Source organism: Octopus sinensis, linkage group LG2 (genome assembly GCF_006345805.1).
Source record: "Octopus sinensis linkage group LG2, ASM634580v1, whole genome shotgun sequence".
NCBI lineage: Eukaryota > Metazoa > Mollusca > Cephalopoda > Octopoda > Octopodidae > Octopus > Octopus sinensis.
In genome coordinates, this window is record NC_042998.1 from 181,834,594 (window position 1) to 181,854,522 (window position 19,929).

Consider the following 19,929-nt stretch of genomic DNA (forward strand, 5'->3'; position numbering starts at 1 on the left):
TTCATTATGGAGTCAATTACTAGCAGGAAGAGAAAGGTAAGAGGGTGCAGCCCTGACACCTGCATTATAAAGATATAAATTGACTCCAGTACTTGATTGGTATTTTATCAAGGACGAAGGGTAAATTGCCCTTGGCAGGATTTGAACTCAGAATGTAAAAAATCAACAGGATCTTTCCTTTTGAACGGCACTTTGTAACATAATTTCTAGGTAACTAAAAAGTTTTAAACTTCGTATACTGGTAGAATGTGTTTATAAAACATCATTTTATCTTGGCTTTATTGAGAAAATTCTATAGGTTGTAACATAGTTCATCTAAAATTTCTTGCATTTCGGCAATTTTAACCAATCAATTACCTCCATTCACGTAAATAATATTCTGTGCATAATGAATATGTCCCTCCTTTAAGAAACAGATTGGGTTTATTTACATTTGTGAAGAAAAAAGATACCCTTCCATTAACCCTAAATCTAAAATAGATCGATACTAGGGTTATAATTATGGGTGACAATTTCATACGACACTGCTACGGAAAATGGGATTTTTTTTTAGCGGTGTCAAATGAAAATGTCACCCATAATTATGGCCCTAGTATCGATCTATTGCATTTCAATCTAATTTAGAGTTAGGGTTGAGGAAGGGTATCTTTTTTTCTTTACAAATGTAAATAAACCCAATCTGTTTCTTAAAGGAGGGACATATTCATTATGCACAGAATGTTATGTCAATGGAGGTAATTGATTGGTTAAAATTGCCGAAATGCAAGAAATTTTAGACGAAATATGTTACAACCTATAGAATTTTCTCAATAAAGCCAAGAGAAAAGGATGTTTTATAAACACATTCTACCAGTATACGAAGTTTAAAACTTTTTAGTTAGCTAGAAATTATGTTACAAAGTGCCGTTCAAAAGGAAAAGATCCAATCAACATGTTAATGATTCTGCGAAAGCTGATTAATATGTTCAAATTAACATTTTTTTTTTTAGGCTCTTCTGTAAATATTTATATTAATAGGCAAAGATTAAATAGGTCATGGGCAAAATGCCACATAGTACCTACGCCTCTTTAAATTGATTTTGCATCACACCAAGTTTAATTTCACATTTCATCCTTCTGAGATTACTTATTAATAAGCAGTATTGTGATCAGATATCATCAACAAAGTAAAGCAATGTGCATATGTTAGAAAGTAAATTATATTTTATTTTTCACTCTTTCTTCTGCAGATTCACATTAGTAGCACTACTTAACTCATATATGAAAAACTGTTGGCGGTCAGTCACTTTAAGAGTTATTTTTATTTCATTTGAGCAGTGTTGTGACAGCAGTCAAACAGCTTTCAGCAACAAAAACTATATATATTTATTTATAGAATGAAAAATTACAGAAACAATGGCTGTGAGGTTATGGTGCTGGGCAATCCATCTGCAATAGTCACAAGCTTTAATCTTAGTAATTTTGCCTCTGAGAAAATTAACCAATTCTTTCTTCATTTTGGTAGGAAAATTTTTTTTTAAATCTCCACAGTTAAGTGGTTAGTAGTAAGACCCATATATTTCATTATAGTCTTGTCTTTTAACCCTTTAGTGTTCGCATTATTCTACCAAAATTAATGCTTTTTCATCCACATTGCCTTGAACTAATCATGCATTATCTTGTAGCTTTGAGATTTTGATGAGGTAGCTGTTAATTTTTAAAACGATATTGTAGGGTTGGTGTGAGAGACCAGATCTGGCCATTTTGAACATAAAACAGACAGAATACTTTTGGCCCGTTTAAATGCTAAAGGGTTAAGAGAAAAAAATGTATCTAAATATTATCATTTATCAAGTAAATATTTCGTACATTTGATTTGTCTGCTTTTTTAGTGATTCTAATTATACTTCAACCAACAGATCACATTCTCTATTTATTTACTTCTCTTTCTTAGCTCTCTATATTGTCTGCATTCATTTAGTTACTACAACTGCTACAGAATATGAACTAACCTTTTTGTGAACCAACTGTTTGCGTTCACTGGGTGATTATGGTTACTGTACAATCTATTGTGGTTTGAAATATTACCAATTACACTGCAATCTACCCTTAAACAAAATTTGATTAATCTAACTGAAAATGAAAGTTGAGTGATGTGTTAAAGACATTCATCATCATCATCGTTTAACATCCGTTTTCCCTGCTAGCACGGGTTGGACGGTTCGACCGGGGTCTGGGAAGCCAGGAGACTGCACCAGGCTCCATGAGTGTAGTGGGTGCTTTTTACGTGCCACCGGCACAGGTGCAAGGGGAGGCTGGCAGCAGCCACAATTAGTTGGTGCTTTTTATAAATTACTGTAACCATATGTACAAATATTACAAATGCTTGAACTATCCAGTTTAATTATGATTAATAAATAGTCTGAAGGAAAAGTATGATGAGGAATGCAGCAGTCATGTAAATTTCTCCACCTATTACCAACTCTTTTAGAGACTATCATTTACTCCATTCTCAGTTAAGGTTACATTGGTTTCAAATTTTGGCACAAAGCCAGCAAGTTTATGGGAGGAGCTAAGTCAATTACATCAATCCAAGTGCTCAACTAGTACTTTTTTTATCGACCCTGAAAGGATAAAAAGCAAATTTGAACTCAGCATAAAGACAGACAAAATGCTGTTAAGCATTTTGACTGGCATGCTTGCGATTCCTACCAGCTTGCGACCTTAGTTAAGGTTATATTAACAATGGTAAAGGCGGCCAGCTGACAGAAACGTTAGCGCGCCGGGCGAAATGCTTAGCGTTATTTCGTCTGTCATTACGTTCTGAGTTCGACTTTGGTACTTTATTTATCGACCCCGAAAGGATGAAAGGCAGTTTCGCACTGGGGGTCGATGTAATTGACTTAATCTGTTTGTCCTTGTTTGTCCCCTCTATGTTTAGCCCCTTGTGGGCAGTAAAGAAATATATATTAACAATGGAATAGCCTTGCTTCCTTTTATTGGCTACAGGTTTAATAAATAGTTTCAAACTTACTGAAAAGTTACCAGGTTATAGAAATGTTTTCTGCCTACAACAATTTTTTTTTTAAATACCTATACTAGATAATGATCAGTTTTTCTACCTTTAGATTTAAAAAATGATTATCTATAGACGCAAACCATTTATTGGATAAGTACAATTAATATGAAAGTTGGACAGTTACAGATTAGTGTACTGTGGGATTAGTTGGTGCAAGATTTTACACAGAAAAAGAGGTTGCTTAGCACTCGGCCATCTTTAACCAAGCCAACTGATTCGACAGCATTCCAGCCATGACCATCCTGTCGTTTCTTTCCTTTTTTCACAGTGTACCTAGGACTACATTATCTAATGTATTCTTTGTTTATTTAAGACAATACAGTATAATTTGAAGGAGATTTGACTGCAATTCTGGCAAGTTGACTGCAAAAACAATTAGGTACTTGAGTGGAAATGTCCCAACACCAACGATTTCTGAAGAACATTTGTTTTTTGTTTTTTTATAACACCATGAAATTCCATCGCATTGGAAAATAGTATTTAATCTATGCATTGTTAAAAAGCTAACCAAAAATAATTATGCAGTGAAGAAATAAATATTAGTCAATAACTAATATTTTTATTATTTTGACTAGTACAGAAGCCAACACTGACATGTTTTAGTGTTATGAACAGGTTAATAATGCAGCCTTCACGAAAGTGTGAAGGTGTGTGGCTCAGTGGTAGGGTGTTGCTCTCATGATTACAAGACAATAGTTTCAATTCCCAGACCAGGCAGTGCATCATGTTCTTGAGCACATTGCTCCAATCCACTCAGCTGTAAATGAGTAACCCTCAATGGACTGACACCCCTTTCAGGGAGTATGTTGTGATCCTGGTCACTTATATGCCATGGAAACCAAGTAACTGGCTCTGAGTCCTAGGACTTGAGATTGTATTTACTTTACTTCACCAAGATAACTGGTGCCAGTATGGCTGTGTGGTAAGAAGTTTGTTTCCCAACCATATGATGCTGGGTTCAATCCCACTGAATGGCATTTTCGGCAAGTGCCTTCTACTGTAGCCTTGGGTCAACCAAAGCGTTGTGAGTGGATTTGTTAGAGAGAAAGTGAAAGAAGCCCATTGTATTTATATATATGTATTTGTTACCCCACAACTGCTTGACAACTGGTGTTTATGTCCCACATCTCTTAGCGGTTCAGCAAAAGAGACTAACATAATAAGTACCAGGTTTAAAAAGATAAGATTTGAGGTTGATTAGGTTGACTAAAACTTCCACAAGGTGGTGCCCCAGCATGGCTGCAGCCTAATAACAAACAAGTAAAAGATTAAGTAATGATTACTAAATATACAGTCGACACAGGTAGATTTCATTTAGATGATTGCCAGTGTCAAGAAATAAATGTATCACAGGAACATCTAACACCAGCTGATCATCAGCTACAAGTTGTTTAACTCTAAGTTATCTCTATCAAGCAGACACTATCAAAAGCATTCCTGTAGTGACCACCTCATCTTTTTTTCCTTCCCAATGTGCCTCCCCAAAGCAAGGTGTGATTTGGTTACTGCTTCTAACAGATCAACCAAACCATGCAGTTTGGCTTGTTAATTACATTTGATTCTCACCAAAGTTATCCTTTTAATGTCAACTTTTCTGTGCTTACAAGCATCAGATGAGACTGTTGGAATAGTTTTCTACAGCTGGATGCCCTACCTGGTACCAACCCTTACCTGTTTCCAAGCAAGGTAAAAATCTACCGGTCTAACAAACAAATAGCCCAGGTATAACTACACAGAGAAGTAGAAACAATGTCCTTGTCCAAACGCATCTTTTGTTTACAAATACGGCAACATATGAAGAAGCCCAGACATACTTCAACCCTTCAGCATTCAAATTATCCTGTTAAAAGTGATAATTATTCACATCATTTTCAATTAATTGTGCATTATCTAACAGCTTCAAGATTTCTATGGTGTGGTTGTTTGCTTTTAGAATGACTTTGTTAGATGAATGTGAGAGATCAAAACTGGCCAGTTTGAACATAGAACAGAATATTTTGGCCAGATACGGCCAGTTTAAATGCTATGGGTTAAAAACTGAATGCAAACAACACAGCCTTTACAAACATACACTGTCAATTACAAATAGCAGAAACAGGGTGACATGGTGAAATATAAACTCATTTACATAAACATGCATTCACACACACAGGGTAAAGACCCCCTTCGGTCATGAATGAGCATAGGATTGCACCTAGAAAGTTACCCTCGGAGGCATAAGTCCAAACAAAGTTTATGCAGTTGCCCATGCAAACCAGCCTCCCTTCTCCATGCCATCAATGTTATTCAAGAGAAAAGCAAAGGCTGATACAGCTTGGCACCAGTGACATTGCAACTCATTTCATTGAACTGGAGCAATGTGAAATAATGTGTCTTGTTCAAGAACACAACACATGGCCAGGTCTGGGAATTGAATTCACTACCTCATGACTGTGAGCCCAACACTCTAACCACTGAGCCATGCACACACATCATCATCATCACCACCACCATCATTTAATGTCCCTTTCTCTATGGTTGGATGGTTTGACATGAACAGACAAACCAGAGGGTTGTGCCAAGTTTCAATGCCTGCTTTTGCATGGTTTCCACAACTGGACGCCTTTCTTAATACCAACCACTTTGCAGACATGGGGTTGTGATAAGAAATCTGCTTCCCAACCACATGGGTCTAAGTTCAGTCCCACTGCACAGCACCTAGAGTAAATGTCTTCTACTCTGGCTCCGAACTAACCAAAGCCTTGTGAGTGGATATGATAGGAAGAAACTAAAAGGAGCCCATCATATGTATATATACATGTGTGTATATATATATATATATATATATATTCACATGCAGTTAAATTCATGTCCAGTCATAGAGTGACCAATGGTTTTTGCATCCTTAAAACACTTAGCATTAGAGACAACTCGTCGGACTCTAATGGTGGAGGGCATATAACCTCTCTTCAAATTGGAGGTAGAAAACCGTTAAGGTCAGTTAATTTGTAAACAAAAGAATAATATAGTTTGAGCTTCAAATAGGATAAGTTATCTCCCTTAGACCAGTCTAGTTGGCAAATTTTATGAACCTTAAGGGCAAAGAGGGAAACTCTACTCTTAGGTTGTTTCCGGTCTGCAAGAACATTTTGCAACTCTAATCGACAAACAGGGAGTCTCACGCCAGCAACATGTAGCATTTGAAATGAGGGCAGGGGCTATAGATCTCATGTCTTGAGTTTAAGCGATACCTTGTGTCCAGTGAGTCCTTAAGGATCTTTGCTTGCTCTGCTATGCAAAGCTTGCATCATCCTGTTTATATAGGAACCCAGATGCTCTATAATCCTCCATTTAATTGCGTATGGGATTCATTCATCTTTAAGGTGCCACACGACTAGCCAGAGATGTGACATAATGTCTTTCCGGAACCCTAAAAGAGGACCTGTAGTTGTACAGGCATTACTTAACCCTTTAGCATTTAAACCGGCCATATCCGGCCAAAAGTATTCTGCGTGTTTTATGTTCAAACTGGACAGATCTGGTCTCTCCCACCAACCCTACAATATCATTTTAAAAATTAACAGCTACCTCATCAGAATCTCATAGCTACAAGATAATGCATGATTAGTTCAAAACAATGTGGATAAAAAAGGATTAATTTTGGTAGAATAGTACAAACACTAAAGGGTTAAAGGTAGTTCCAGCTAACCCAATATATCTCTGAACTTGAGTGTTGGTTGTGTTCATACCTCTGGTGTATCTTCCATTAGCTCTGGGCCTGAAGTTGTTGGAGCTATCATCAGTGGTTATTACAGAGCATGGGTCTGGTGATATTGCTGTAGTTGTTAATGTTGCAGTAGTCATCCCAACTGTAGTGCTGGCGTTGCTATCGCTTTATGGATGTGAAGCCATTGGTCACTCTATATCGTTCTATCCTTTAGAGTGTGCTTTTTTGGAAATATGATCCACTGACAATATATATAGTCTGTGTTTGTCCTCCACTATTGCTTGACAACTGGTGCTGGTTTGTTTACATCCCCCATACCTCAGCAGTTCAACAAAAGCAAACAGTGGTATAAGTACCAGGATTTAAAAAAAAGGACAGGGTGATTTGTTCAACTTGGTGCCCCAGCATGGCCACTGAAACAAATAAAAGATATTCTTTTAGTTTCCCTCTACTAATTACACCCAGAAGTGTTAGTTGAATCACAGCTATAGTATAGACTGTTAACCAACATAAATGTAGTGTAACCAGATCCCTAATTACAAGGTTCCAAATTGAACTTCTTAACCACACAGCCACTGTATCAAATACTAGAACTCCATAGTATCAATACAAAGTGAAATGTGATATCAACTATCATGAAGTTAATTAGCAAAATTTTAATAAAAAATTGTATATCTTTGGCAAGTGTCTTCTAATATAGCCCTGGGTAAACCAATGTCCTGTAAGTGAATCTGGTAGACAGAAATTGTGTAGAAGCTCATCATATTTATGTATTTGTCCCCACTCCATTGCTTGACACTTTTGCAGTTTGAATTTTACTGAAATCACATCAATAATTTTATTTTATATTACAATTTATAAACAATGGCATTGTTGGGATTACAGGTTTCCAATGAGCTAATCATTTTTTTTTTATTGTTATCTCTTACTTCTGTTATTGGACAGCAGTCATGCTCAGGCACCTTCTTGAAGGGTTTAGTTGAGCAAATCAACCCCAGTACTTATTCTATTGGTCTTTTGCTGAACCACTAAGTTATAGGGATGTAAACAAACCAACACCGATTGTCAAGCAATGGAAAGGGGACAAATACACATATTCAGTTTTTGCCTACCAAATTCACTCACAAGACATTATTAGGCCCGGGGCTACAGTAGAAGACGCTTGCCAGAGGTAAGTGTCTGGACCCGAAACCACATGTTTGCAAAGCAAGCTTCTTAACCACAGCCAGGTCTGACAGAGAGTGACAAAAGAGTGTCTAACCTGATACAAAAGACATGGTACTAAAGTGAATCCTTTAACCATGTGGCCATGTTTTTGCCCACGCACAGCTATTACTCATTCTCTATTTTAACCATTTCCTCAACATTAAATGGACTTGGCTTTTCCCCTCTATTGCAATGTAAATTAAGTTTTCCTTTCTGTAATATCAAGCCTTAGCTAGACCAAACCACTACTAATATAACAATAAACTGATAGATTATTTATACCGCTGAGTAGGAAACAGGCTAACATTCAGCTATCTTAAAAATGAAGATGATAAAGACAAAACATTATTTGTAATACTTCCATTCCCTTATTTGTTTAATAGGAAGACAGCTTTTAATATGAAAAATAGAATTTTTGTTTTGCTTTTCTATAGAATTAGGATGAGGGAAGTATATCCGTCCACACCATAAAGTAGGACTTACGATGTTGTCAGCTGGTTGGTGCATTGTGAGTGGATCTAAAAATAGCTTAGGAAATATAGCAAAATTTTTGGAACATAAAATTACATATATCTATTATATATCATTGAGATACGAGAGGAGATTAATACATAAAGCATTAGCCAAATGATTCAACACCAATTAGAAACCAAGCAAACTGTTATGAAAACAATTTCTGTAATTTAAATACATATACAGGGGGGAGGGCTGAAAAGTTCCTGGCTTAAGGGTATCGCAAAAGGCCTAGCTGGAGGCCCAACCTGAGTTCTTTTACAGGGCTTAGAAAAACTGAAGGACTACTGCAATGTGTGAATCTGAGAGAGGAATATGTTGAATAAAATCATAATTAACTGATCCCCTATATTTTCTTTTACCCAAAGCTTGAAAGTTTTCAGCACACCCTCATTTATATATGTGTGTGATCATCATTTAATGTCAGTTTTCCATGCTAGTATGTGATGGATATAAATATACATCATCATCATTTAACATCCACCTTCCATGTTAGCATGGGTGGAATGGTTTCACAAGAGCTGGCCAGGCAGAAGCCTGCACCAGACTTCTGTGACTGTTTTGGCAGAATTTTTACAGCTGGATGCCCTTCCTAACACCAACCACTCAGCAGAGTGGACTTTTTACATAACACAAGCACAGGCGAGGTCAGTTTTGGCAAGGTTTTTACAACTGGATGCCTTTCCAAACACCAACCACTTTACTGTGTGGACTGGGGGCTTTTAAGTGGCACCTAAACTGACAAGGTCACCAAGTACCTGAAAGACAAAAAAAAGCTTTCAAGAGGGGAGGAGGTGATCTTGTGTATGAAAGGTGAGACAGATACAGGTGTCTTGCTGTAGAGGTAGTACAAGCTTAGCCAGTGGGAGAGAGAGAGAGATCAGGAATGAACGCAGAAACATGTGTGCTGCCGCAAAGGAAATACACAGTTATCCAACCTAAGGGAAGTGCAGAAGAGAAAGTGGGAGACAGCAGGATAGAGATGGTGCAAAATGCCGGGCATACCCAGAAGGAACAGGGATCAGAATATAAATGGGATGGTTGAGTAAAGGAAGAGACAACAGAGATGGTGGCATGTGCCAGGGTTATACCCTTGAGGTTCAAAAGCCCATCCCATAAATAATGTAGTTTTTTTACACTTATTTCTCAAAATTAAGATAAAGTTATTTTTAAATCTAAAATATACTCTCCTTCATTTTCTACAATGCTCTTCCATCTATCTGTGACAAAAAAATATTCCTCCAGTACTATTCTGACTTTTTTTTTTTTTTTACTTGTTTCAGTCATTTGACTGCGGCCATGCTGGAGCACCGCCTTTAGTCGAGCAAATCGACCCCGAGACTTATTCTTTGTAAGCCCAGTACTTATTCTATCGGTCTCTTTTGCCGAACCGCTAAGTGACGGGGACATAAACACACCAGCATAGGTTGTCAAGCAATGCTAGAGGGACAAACACAGACACACAAACATATACACACACATACATATATATATATATATACATATATACGACGGGCTTCTTTCAGTTTCCGTCTACCAAACCCACTCACAAGGCATTGGTCGGCCCGAGGCTATAGAAGAAGACACTTGCCCAAGATGCCACGCAGTGGGACTGAACCCGGAACCATGTGGTTGGTAGGCAAGCTACTTACCACACAGCCACTCCTGCGCCTTGTCTACAGAATTTATATTTTTTCCGTCCAAATGATTTTGAAGACTGGAATAAATGATAATCAGATGGGGCAATGTCTGGCCAATATGGTGGGTGCGGCATCATTTCCCATTCAAACTACTCCAGCTTTTGGAATGTCATCCTTTCTGAATGTAGCTGAGCATCATCCTGAGGAAGAACACCTTTCATCTTGAAATCAAAGATGGTCGTTTTTCTTCTGGCGCTGACTTAAGCCGCTCAAGCTGCTCACAGATCTTCTTTATCGTTTGGTTTGGTTTTAAAATTTCAAAATGGACTAAACATTTCATATCTCATCAAACAGATAACACCTTACGTGGGTGAAGACCTTCTTTATGTTGGGGTGCCTGTATTTATCCTTTCCCTACCTACTAAATTTGGTGCTTGACATTTTTATAGAGAACCCATTTCTTGTCACCAGTCACTATTCGGTACAAAAAAGGTTGTTTGAGCTCTACAGATCTTCCAAGATGAGGCACGTCTTCTAGGCTGTAGTTTCCAGCTCAGAATTTCTGAAACTACCGCTGACACTGGCTTACGCTTATTGTCTGATCCCCATATACAGCATTAATATTCCTTGCGCTTTCCGTTGCTTTTATTGAACATATGAAGCAAAATGTGGTTGCAGAAATTGTCTGATGGCTATGACTGGGTTCTCCTGCTTGTGTGGCATGGTGCAGAGTCCTGTTGCCAGACCTAGGGTCTTTCAGGATACATGACAGCAAAGAGCACACATTCACTCTCTGTACACAATTAGGTTCAGATGTTTGTGAAGAACCCACTGACCCAATTTGCTGACTTTTCTGATGGCACACAGGTGTCGATGAATAGTTGAATGGCCAAATCCAAGCTTCTCTGCTAGTTCAACAGTTATGATATGATTTTGTTCCACCAGGATTTGTAGTACATTCTCATCAAGCTCTACAGATCTTCCAAGACTAGGCTCATCTTCTAAGCTGTAGTTTCTGACTCGGAATTTCTAGAACCACCATTGACACTGGCTTACACTTATTCTCCAATCCCCATCTACTGCATTAATATTCCTCACACTTTCCATTGCGTTGTTGCCTTTATTGAACTCATCATCATCATCGTTTAACGTCCACTTTCCATGCTGGCCTGGGTTGGACGGTTTGACTGGGGACTGGTGAGCCAGATAGCTGCACCAGGCTCCAATCTGATCTGGCACAGTTTCTACAGCTGGATGCTTTTATGTGCCACTGGCACGAGGGCCAGTCAGGTGGTACTGGCAACTGCCACACTCAAATGGTGTTTTTATGTGTTACATGCACAAGAGCCAGTCCAGCAGCACTGGCAACATCCTCGCGCGAATGTTGCTGGCAAAAATGCTTTGTAGTCAAATGGAATACATTATAACACAGGTTTATTTCCATTCAAGTTGTCCTTCAAAAGTCAAGTAATAAATATAATGCGATTAATTCAATGAAACAGCTCAATCATGATAACTGACTTCATATGATTAAGAAATTAGTATTTATATCTTGAATTAGGGTACTATAAAGCAAGAGACATGTCATACCCATATTCCAATACCAATTGCATGAATAGATTCTTAAATCCGCTGCTTGAGACATCAATGTGGACTGGAGGCCTATATAAGCAAAGACTAAATGAGTGCCTGCTAAAACTAGTTCCACATACCCCCCCCCCACCTTAAAGTTGGAAACACATGCATACATGTTCGATTGCTATGAGTGTATGCAAATAAATGGGTTTACATAGATGTCCATATAACCATACATACAGTTTCTTGTTTTAGGAACCTATGTTAGTCTACATATATCTAGTTACATAAGCACTTATATATGTATTTCATATACAGGTGTCACTTACTTTCAATATCTTATGACTGCTCAACCCACACCTGCCCCCAACCCTCAGTTTGGCTGTGGTTTGCCCCTAAAGACTTTGTGGGATTAGAAGGAGACTGTAAGCTTTGAGTAGCCTATGCATATTTACCTATACCTGCTTTCACTGACATGTGCGAAGGCTTAGTACCTCAAAGCATATGCCAGAAAAAGTACTCTTCTTTTTCACAGCTATCGACAATAATTCTTTGCTAGCTCTCACACTCTACTGAAGGCCACAAACTTAGAACATCCACAATCAATGGAGGTGTTCCAGACTGCTAGACAGTAGTGCTTCTCCTTGGCAGAATACCAAACCAAATTTCATCAAATCTGGTTTTGTTCCTAATTAATTGGGCTATACATAACTCTGAGATTATGCATAGTCCTTCAATACTAACTGCAAGTTTTTAAAGTGATCTCAGTAGTTTAAACTTTCCATCAAAACTGCATGATAATTTATATAAAATTTGCTTAATAGACACAGGAGTGGCTGTGTGGTAAGCAGCTTGTATATTGACCACATGGTTCCGGGTTCAGTCCCACTGTGTGGCACCTTGGGCAAGTGTCTTCTACTATAGCCTCGGGCCGACCAAAGCCTTGTGAGTGGATTTGGTAGATGGAAACTGAAAGAAGCCCGTCGTATATATATATATATATATATATATGCATGTGTGTGTTTGTCACCTAGCATTGCTTGACAACCAATGCTGGTGTGTTTATGTCCCTGTTACTTAGCGGTCCAGCAAAAGACCCCGATAGAATAAATACTGGGCTTACAAAAGAATAAGTCCCGGGGTCGAGTTGCTCAATTAAAGGCGATGCTCCAGCATGGCCGCAGTCAAATCACTGAAACAAGTAAGAGAATGAAAGAGAGAGTAATGAAAAACTTGTCATTAAATTCATTATTATTTAATTAACTGAAAGAGAAGAGTATTTCGATAGGACAAATTACACATAGTCCTTACATAGCATCTTGGACAAGTGTCTTCTACCATAATCCTGGCCTTGTTAGTGGATTTAGTCAACAGAAACTGAAAGTGTCCCACCACCACTTAACAGATGTTGGTTTATGTCCCTAAAACTTAGGAGAATCAAATGAAGCTGTGATGATTTATGTCAGAAGTAACAAGTTTCTTGCGGAGTAAAGAAGTAAAAATCTTAATATCTTAAGTTCTTGCCCTTCGTCCAAAAATGGTTGTGACTGTATTGCTGTAACAAAAGTACTAACACTTTATTGATTTTCCTCATTCTGAAAAGATAGGTAAGAGCCCATAACATTCAATACCTCACCACAATTAAACATACTGAACTTTCTTAAATAATTGGTTTTCATATAAGAAGCATAAACAAATATTAGTGTCCAACTGGTTAATATCAATATAACTTACAAAACTCAAATATATTATTTCAGGATAGTTGCATATTTTGACTCCAGTGGTTGTGGCTGAAACAAGACAAGTACTATACCCTGAATGAATTAAATCAATTATATATAATGATAAAATTAAGATGCTGATTTAATAGCCCAGTCAGAATGATGCCTCAACCATTGTGTTTGGCGTCTGAGACAAGTTAGTTTACCTTGAAGTGCAGGCATGGCTGTGTGAGTGAGAAGTTTGCTTTCCAACAATTTGTGTGCTTTCGTATGTCTTCTACTATAGCCCTGTATCAACCAAAGCTTTGTAAGTGGATTTAGTAGACAGAAACTGAAATAAGTCTGTCATGTGTATATGTGTTAATGTTTGTTTTTACGTTTACTTATAATAAAAAACAATTTTACATTAATCTTATGGGTTACTCTATATTTTTGTAGAGTACAAATTTATCACTATCAACAATATTTTCATTTCTTTTGTTTATAATATATATATATATATATATATATATATATATATATAGGCATGGCTGTGTGGTTAGGGAGCTTGCTTCCTAGCTACATGGTTTCGGGTTAAGTCCCACTGCGTGGCACTTTGGGTAGGTGTCTTCCACTATAGCCCCGAGCCGACCGGAGCTTTGTGATTGAATTCGGTAGGTGGAAGTTACTGCCGTGTGTGTATGTGTGCGTATAGCTGCTCAGTGCCTCTCCGAAAGAGAGAGAGGGAAAAATATATATATATATGGGTGCATTTTGTGTCTCCTTGTCTTGAGGTAGTAGTTGTAAATGGGCATCAGCATCATACAAGTAATAGCCTAGGTTTCTGCCTTCTGTGAACCAGAAGATAATATTACTTTGCTTGGAAACCTGAGTTGCCAACAGGAAAAGCATCCACCTGGAAAAAAATCTGCTTCAACAAGTTTCATCTGCCTCATACGAGTGAACATCAAAATGTTGATGCTTCCGTTTGCCAAGATGAAAATCTCACTTCATGGCTTAGTGGTTTATCTGTAGAAATGACATCCAGCTTTAGAAACATACTGCAACAATGGATGGTACCAATCATGCAAATGTGGTAAAAATGAAAGTCATTTTTTTTTTCTTTTTGAATCCATATTTTGAGAGTAAATAAAATCACATCAGTAAACACCAACCATCATTCTTGGCTATCACACATGCACACACAATATTATATACTGAATTTAAGAACTACATTAATTTAATTCCTTGAATCTTGAGTGTTTATTAAAAAAAAATAAACTTCCAAACGAGAGTAAAATTTGAACAAGAAAATGATAACAATTAATAATTCTATTAGATGTTTCAATTTTTTTTTTTTTTTGCTTTTTTAATATTTCACCCACACTTCTTCCCCTAAACTTCATATGCAACAAATTGACATTGGATATAAGAGAGTTAAAACAATGGTGAAATGTCAGATCACAAAGCAGAGGATTATCTGAGCAAGTTATTTAGCAAACAAACAAAAGGGTTTCGTTCACAGACTCACTCTTTAAACACATTGAAATGTTGGGCAAAACTAGATATGAACAAAAACGGTACCTGCCTCTCTGCAAGGGAGGGTGTATGTGTGTGTGTGTAGTATGTGCAACATTCATTTTTATCTACTCAATCCAATCAGAATGACATAGCATTTCACATTATGTCTTTATATTATGGAGAATTTTAAAAATATTATTATCTCAAGATTTACTTAAGTTAAATGAAGGACTATACACTTAAACATATCACAAGGAGTGTAAAGTTAGGCATATCCTAAGACCTGATATTTGAAGAAATTAGCACTATTGCAAAGAATAGACACTGCCATATAATTTATAAAATTCTAGTGATAAAAATAAAAATCTATTCAAATATTTTTCAACTGTGTAAAAACTATTCAATCCAAGAAAAGTATGAAAAAAAAAAAAAAGAATCATAGAAAGCTAACGAGATTACCTAAATGATACAGAAATAAAAGAAGTAGAAGCTGTCTTCAGAAGATAATTTACAAAATTGAATGTCAGATACAGAACAAGTAACAAAATGAGTCAAGTTTTGCCCTAATTTAATGGCAGGCTTTTATCAAGAAGTATAAAAAGTGGATGTTAATTAGCCCCAAGTCAAACAACCTTATAATCAAAGGCACCCAACTCTGACCATCCTATCTTTTAGGAGAGATTTGGCTGTTATATCTAGCAAGCCAAGCAACCATGTACAGGATCCATCATTGACTTATGAACACAATAGTAATGGAGACAGGTAAATATAACTGAGTCTCTGCAGAAATGTGTATATATTGAATACTTGGAACAATCCTTTATCTGAGAAGACCATTCTCAAGTTCATTGAAAACAATGACATTTATACCAAATAAATATAAACAATTGTTTAATAAGTCATTATTTTCAACTAACCTGACCATTAAATGCTTGAACAAATGTTTCAGCATTTAATTATTGTAAATGATCTGATATAACAAAAAGTATATAAGTCAGTTGTTTCCAATTGAATCATCCCTGAAGCACATGATAAACATACCCATAACAAATTGAGAGATTCATGCAACATTGTTTCCAAGGTTTCAGACCCAAAACTTGTACAGAGAATAGTATACATACTCTGTTAGAGTATGATCAACGCTGTGTCCAAGAGGCATGACGAAAGTGATCACCAATAACTGACAGATATCACTTTTGAGAAATTACAAAGACTCAGCACATGCACTCGCATGCAAAAATACATCCACCTGTATAGAGTGAGCATTATCTTCACCCCCCACTGCAGATTGGGATGATGTCTGATGTTTTGATAGATCCAACTGCACTAGATTGCAGAGCTGCTAAAGGGGTAGAATGTCTGGTAAGGTTTCAGTGAAGCTCAGGTTGTCTGCTACTTCATTTTACAAAGTACTAACAGAAACCATAGTGCATCTATATGTGACTTGGCCAGCTATGTAATCCTCTACTCTAACTGGACAACTGGATTACTTTGGTCTTTATCAGTTGTCTGTCAAGTGTTCACTGCCAGCCAAACACCTGTTCAGTGACCACCACAACAAAATCAAGTAGTAGCTCTTACGCCTCAAATGTTTTCCAATGGCAGCAGGTGGCCACCACATCCTCCAAGGAAGTGAAGAAGATATGTAACAGAGGCACAGCAGGAAACAGTAAAGCCATGTGCAAGGAAACAAGCCAACCACAACAGATACATATCATAACAAATATCTGCCAATACCTTACACCAGAGCAACAGCACACAAACCATGATTTGTGTAAGGACATGTTCTACAAGATGCTTGCTCGTATGGCAACAACACAAACATAGCTGAAGCAATCTGAATGTTGTAACTAGTCCATTTCTTGAAGATAGAGTTTCATTTTGCCAAAATTTCCCTTACAAACAGTCAACACCATGTAAACCTACTGCATATAAACATTCTACACACACATAAATATCTCCTCAAGTTATAAATAAGGAAAAAAAATTAATTAATGAGTAATTAGACTAGTTATTCTTATTTAGCCTTGGGTCAGCTCAGCATTCCAACTTTCAACTTATCTTTTTCCCAGACAAGTAAAAGATGACATTATTCAATACATCCTTCTCTCTTTAAAAAGCTAATGTGTAGTTTGAGAGGGTTGGTTGTTATTTCTAGCTAACAACTCTCTTGTTAGTGTTTGACTAGACTAAGAGAGTGAGTAAGTGAACCATGGACTAGTAAAACAAGGAGTTGGACCATGGACTAATACAATGAATAATTAGACTATGAGCAATGGACTAGTTAGCAGTATTAGGGGATTTTTTTTTTTTTTTAACTGATTTATAAATTTGGTATCCTTATAGAAATGTTTCATAGCTACATATAATATAGCAGATGTATATAAACTAACACAACTTTAATAAGGTAAAACATACCCATACATGTGAATACAATGGTAGAACTGGTAAACATTGACCCAGAAAACAATAAGGCAAGAAGTGTATTATCTATATTTTATGTATTTAACTTTTTAAAAAAATTATTTAAATTAATTCGAACACACTCAGATATGTGCATATGTACGCATACATACACATGCACATTCATAAGTAGACGTGTATATACATACATGCATGTGTTTATGTAAGTATACACACATCCATATTTATATGTACATATAAGTATACATAGTTTTTCCCAAAACAGATGGAGTATTTGTTTTTAATTTAAAATTTAGAAATTCATTCAAGACCTTTTATTGTTGCTGTTGTTGCTGCATACTTTTTTTGCTCATTAAAAAAAAAAAATCCAAAAAAAAAAAATCAACAGTATGATTTCTTGCTAGCCAAATATTCAAATAAATGATAATCCTGCATCAGTGTTTTTAAAACTTTGCAGACAGATGTTACCTTTATTATTTCTCTCTCTTTCTTTCACTCTCTCTCGTCAAAAAGATTAGTTTATGTAGTTATTGGCCAGGTTTATCACCTTGATGAAGCATGAACTGGAATCTGGTTAACTTTCTGTGAATTAAAATACTTCTCATTTGTTTTTTGAGAGATGAAAAACTTAAAAAATTCATATACAGACCACGAAATAGCAGTGGCTGGTATCTGGAATATGACTCTAGGTACAACACCTCGGAAGTAACCACGGACTCCGCGGTATTCGTAAACAGTTCGAAAAGCTGTAGCCAAACCTGAGATATAAGGTGAGTGCTTTCTTGCACAATGTTCTTGAGTGTTCAGTAAAGTCTTGCAGACATCCTGAGGCATTGTAAGAATGGCTGCTAAGGCACCAGCTAATGCACCAGATGCCACGTGAGATTTAGGATCATATTTACGTTCCTTGTTAAATAAATCTTGTGTATAGTCATATGTCATAAAGTGGATCACTTGGAAGGGTAAATTCATAGTTAGTTGAGTTGGATAACTACGATAAAAGGCTCGCACACCTTCCTGTTTTAAAATGACAAAAACACAGTGAGAACAGTTCCGATATGGACTATTGAACATTTGCATTCTTTGTTTAATCACTTCGAGGAGAAATCATGGTGCCAGCAGATCAGGAGCAGATGGAAAAGAGAAAAAGAAAATTGAAAAAACATTAATAAAATTGAAATACAATTTGAAAATGCTTATTACAATAAATATTGTAGAAGGTTATATAAATTTGTAGGTGAAGGAATCAATTGAACTGATGTAAGTAGGTTTCTATTCATCTTGGGTCAAATTAGTGCAGTATATATCCTTTTCCAAATTTAGCCTAGTCTCTAGTCCAAAAAAGGTTAATGAATTTTTAAGAAAGTGCAGTCAATAAGGTCATGGTTAGCAAGAGGTCAATGCTAATTGAACTAATTCAAAACTCAGTTCTCATCCATCATAACAGAAGAAATTAAAACTGGTTGTTTGTGGGAACTCTTTGCATGTTAATGACCTATTTCTCACAGCATATAAGTCAAAGATTTATAGAAAAACTTCCAAACTTCTAAACAAAGCCTATAATTAGGAGGCCTCAAAGTAAACCTAGGAAAGAGGACTCCATGGCCATCAAAAAAGTTGACAAGCTTGATAAGCAGAAAGGGAGTAGGTTGGGATTCTAACAGAGCAGCTAGTGTAGACTATAGATGCATATGAGGCGTAGTGGAATCACAGATAGATTTTGTATGTAACAGATACACAGGAGTAGTTAACAGTAAGAGTATGTGACATAAACTGCTTCAAATAGTCAGAAGGCTTATTGAATAAACAGTTTCTCTTATTTAGGTGATTCAATAAGCACTGGAGGTAGGCATTCTGAAAGCATAGTTGTTGGAATAAGAACGGGGTAGAAAAAGTTCAAGGAGCTAGTACCTCTGATGATAACAAAGAGCTTCTTTCAGAATGAAGGACATTGTACAATGCTTGTGTACAGAGGATTTGCATTGATTGGAATGAAATAAGGCAAGCATGCGCTACTGGATGTGTAATATTAATGTACATGGACAGAGTACAAAGAGAAACAAGATGTAGCGTGCAAAAGAGAAGAATACAATGATACATGCATGTGATGCATATGAAGGATAGCAGTTGTATAAATAAAAAATGTGAGCACTCCACGTGGATGGAATGTGAACGAGGAAGACCAAAGAAAACAGAGGATGAAGTTGCAAAGACTAATCTCAAGAGGCTGAACCTCACAAAGGAGAAAACAAAAGGTTGCAACTCTGAGTGTTAATCCACCTAAATTATATAAGCATGGAGAAACATGTAAAAATGATGGTGGTGGAGATGGTCTCTCTCTCTCAGCCACAGGTCTCCACATACCATTCTTCTCCCTTCATTAACTCTCTTATTTATCACTTACTACTACTCCTAATGTGTAACAAGAGGTTATCATGCATTCACTCAGGTTCTCTTTCATGTTTCACTCCATCTTTTCTATTTGCTGGGATTAGGACAGTTCAGACTCTAGAATTACCATGGTCAAAACAATCTCTCCAATGGTGCTAGTATGATGTAATGCACCTAGTACATTGAAGTATTTAG

The 19,929-nt window shown here is 36.8% G+C and overlaps 1 protein-coding gene across 1 annotated transcript in view; it reads right to left on the reverse strand.

The window, feature by feature from the left end:
* Positions 1–14,637: 14,637 nt before the first annotated feature.
* LOC115222342 (mitoferrin-1) overlaps positions 14,638–19,929 on the reverse strand; it is a 34,693-nt gene continuing 29,401 nt past the window's right edge. The window contains exon 4 of the mRNA XM_029792533.2: positions 14,638–18,437. Coding sequence (XP_029648393.1) covers positions 17,887–18,437 — 551 coding nt within the window. The 3' untranslated portion in view covers positions 14,638–17,886. The remainder of the gene's footprint in view (positions 18,438–19,929) is intronic.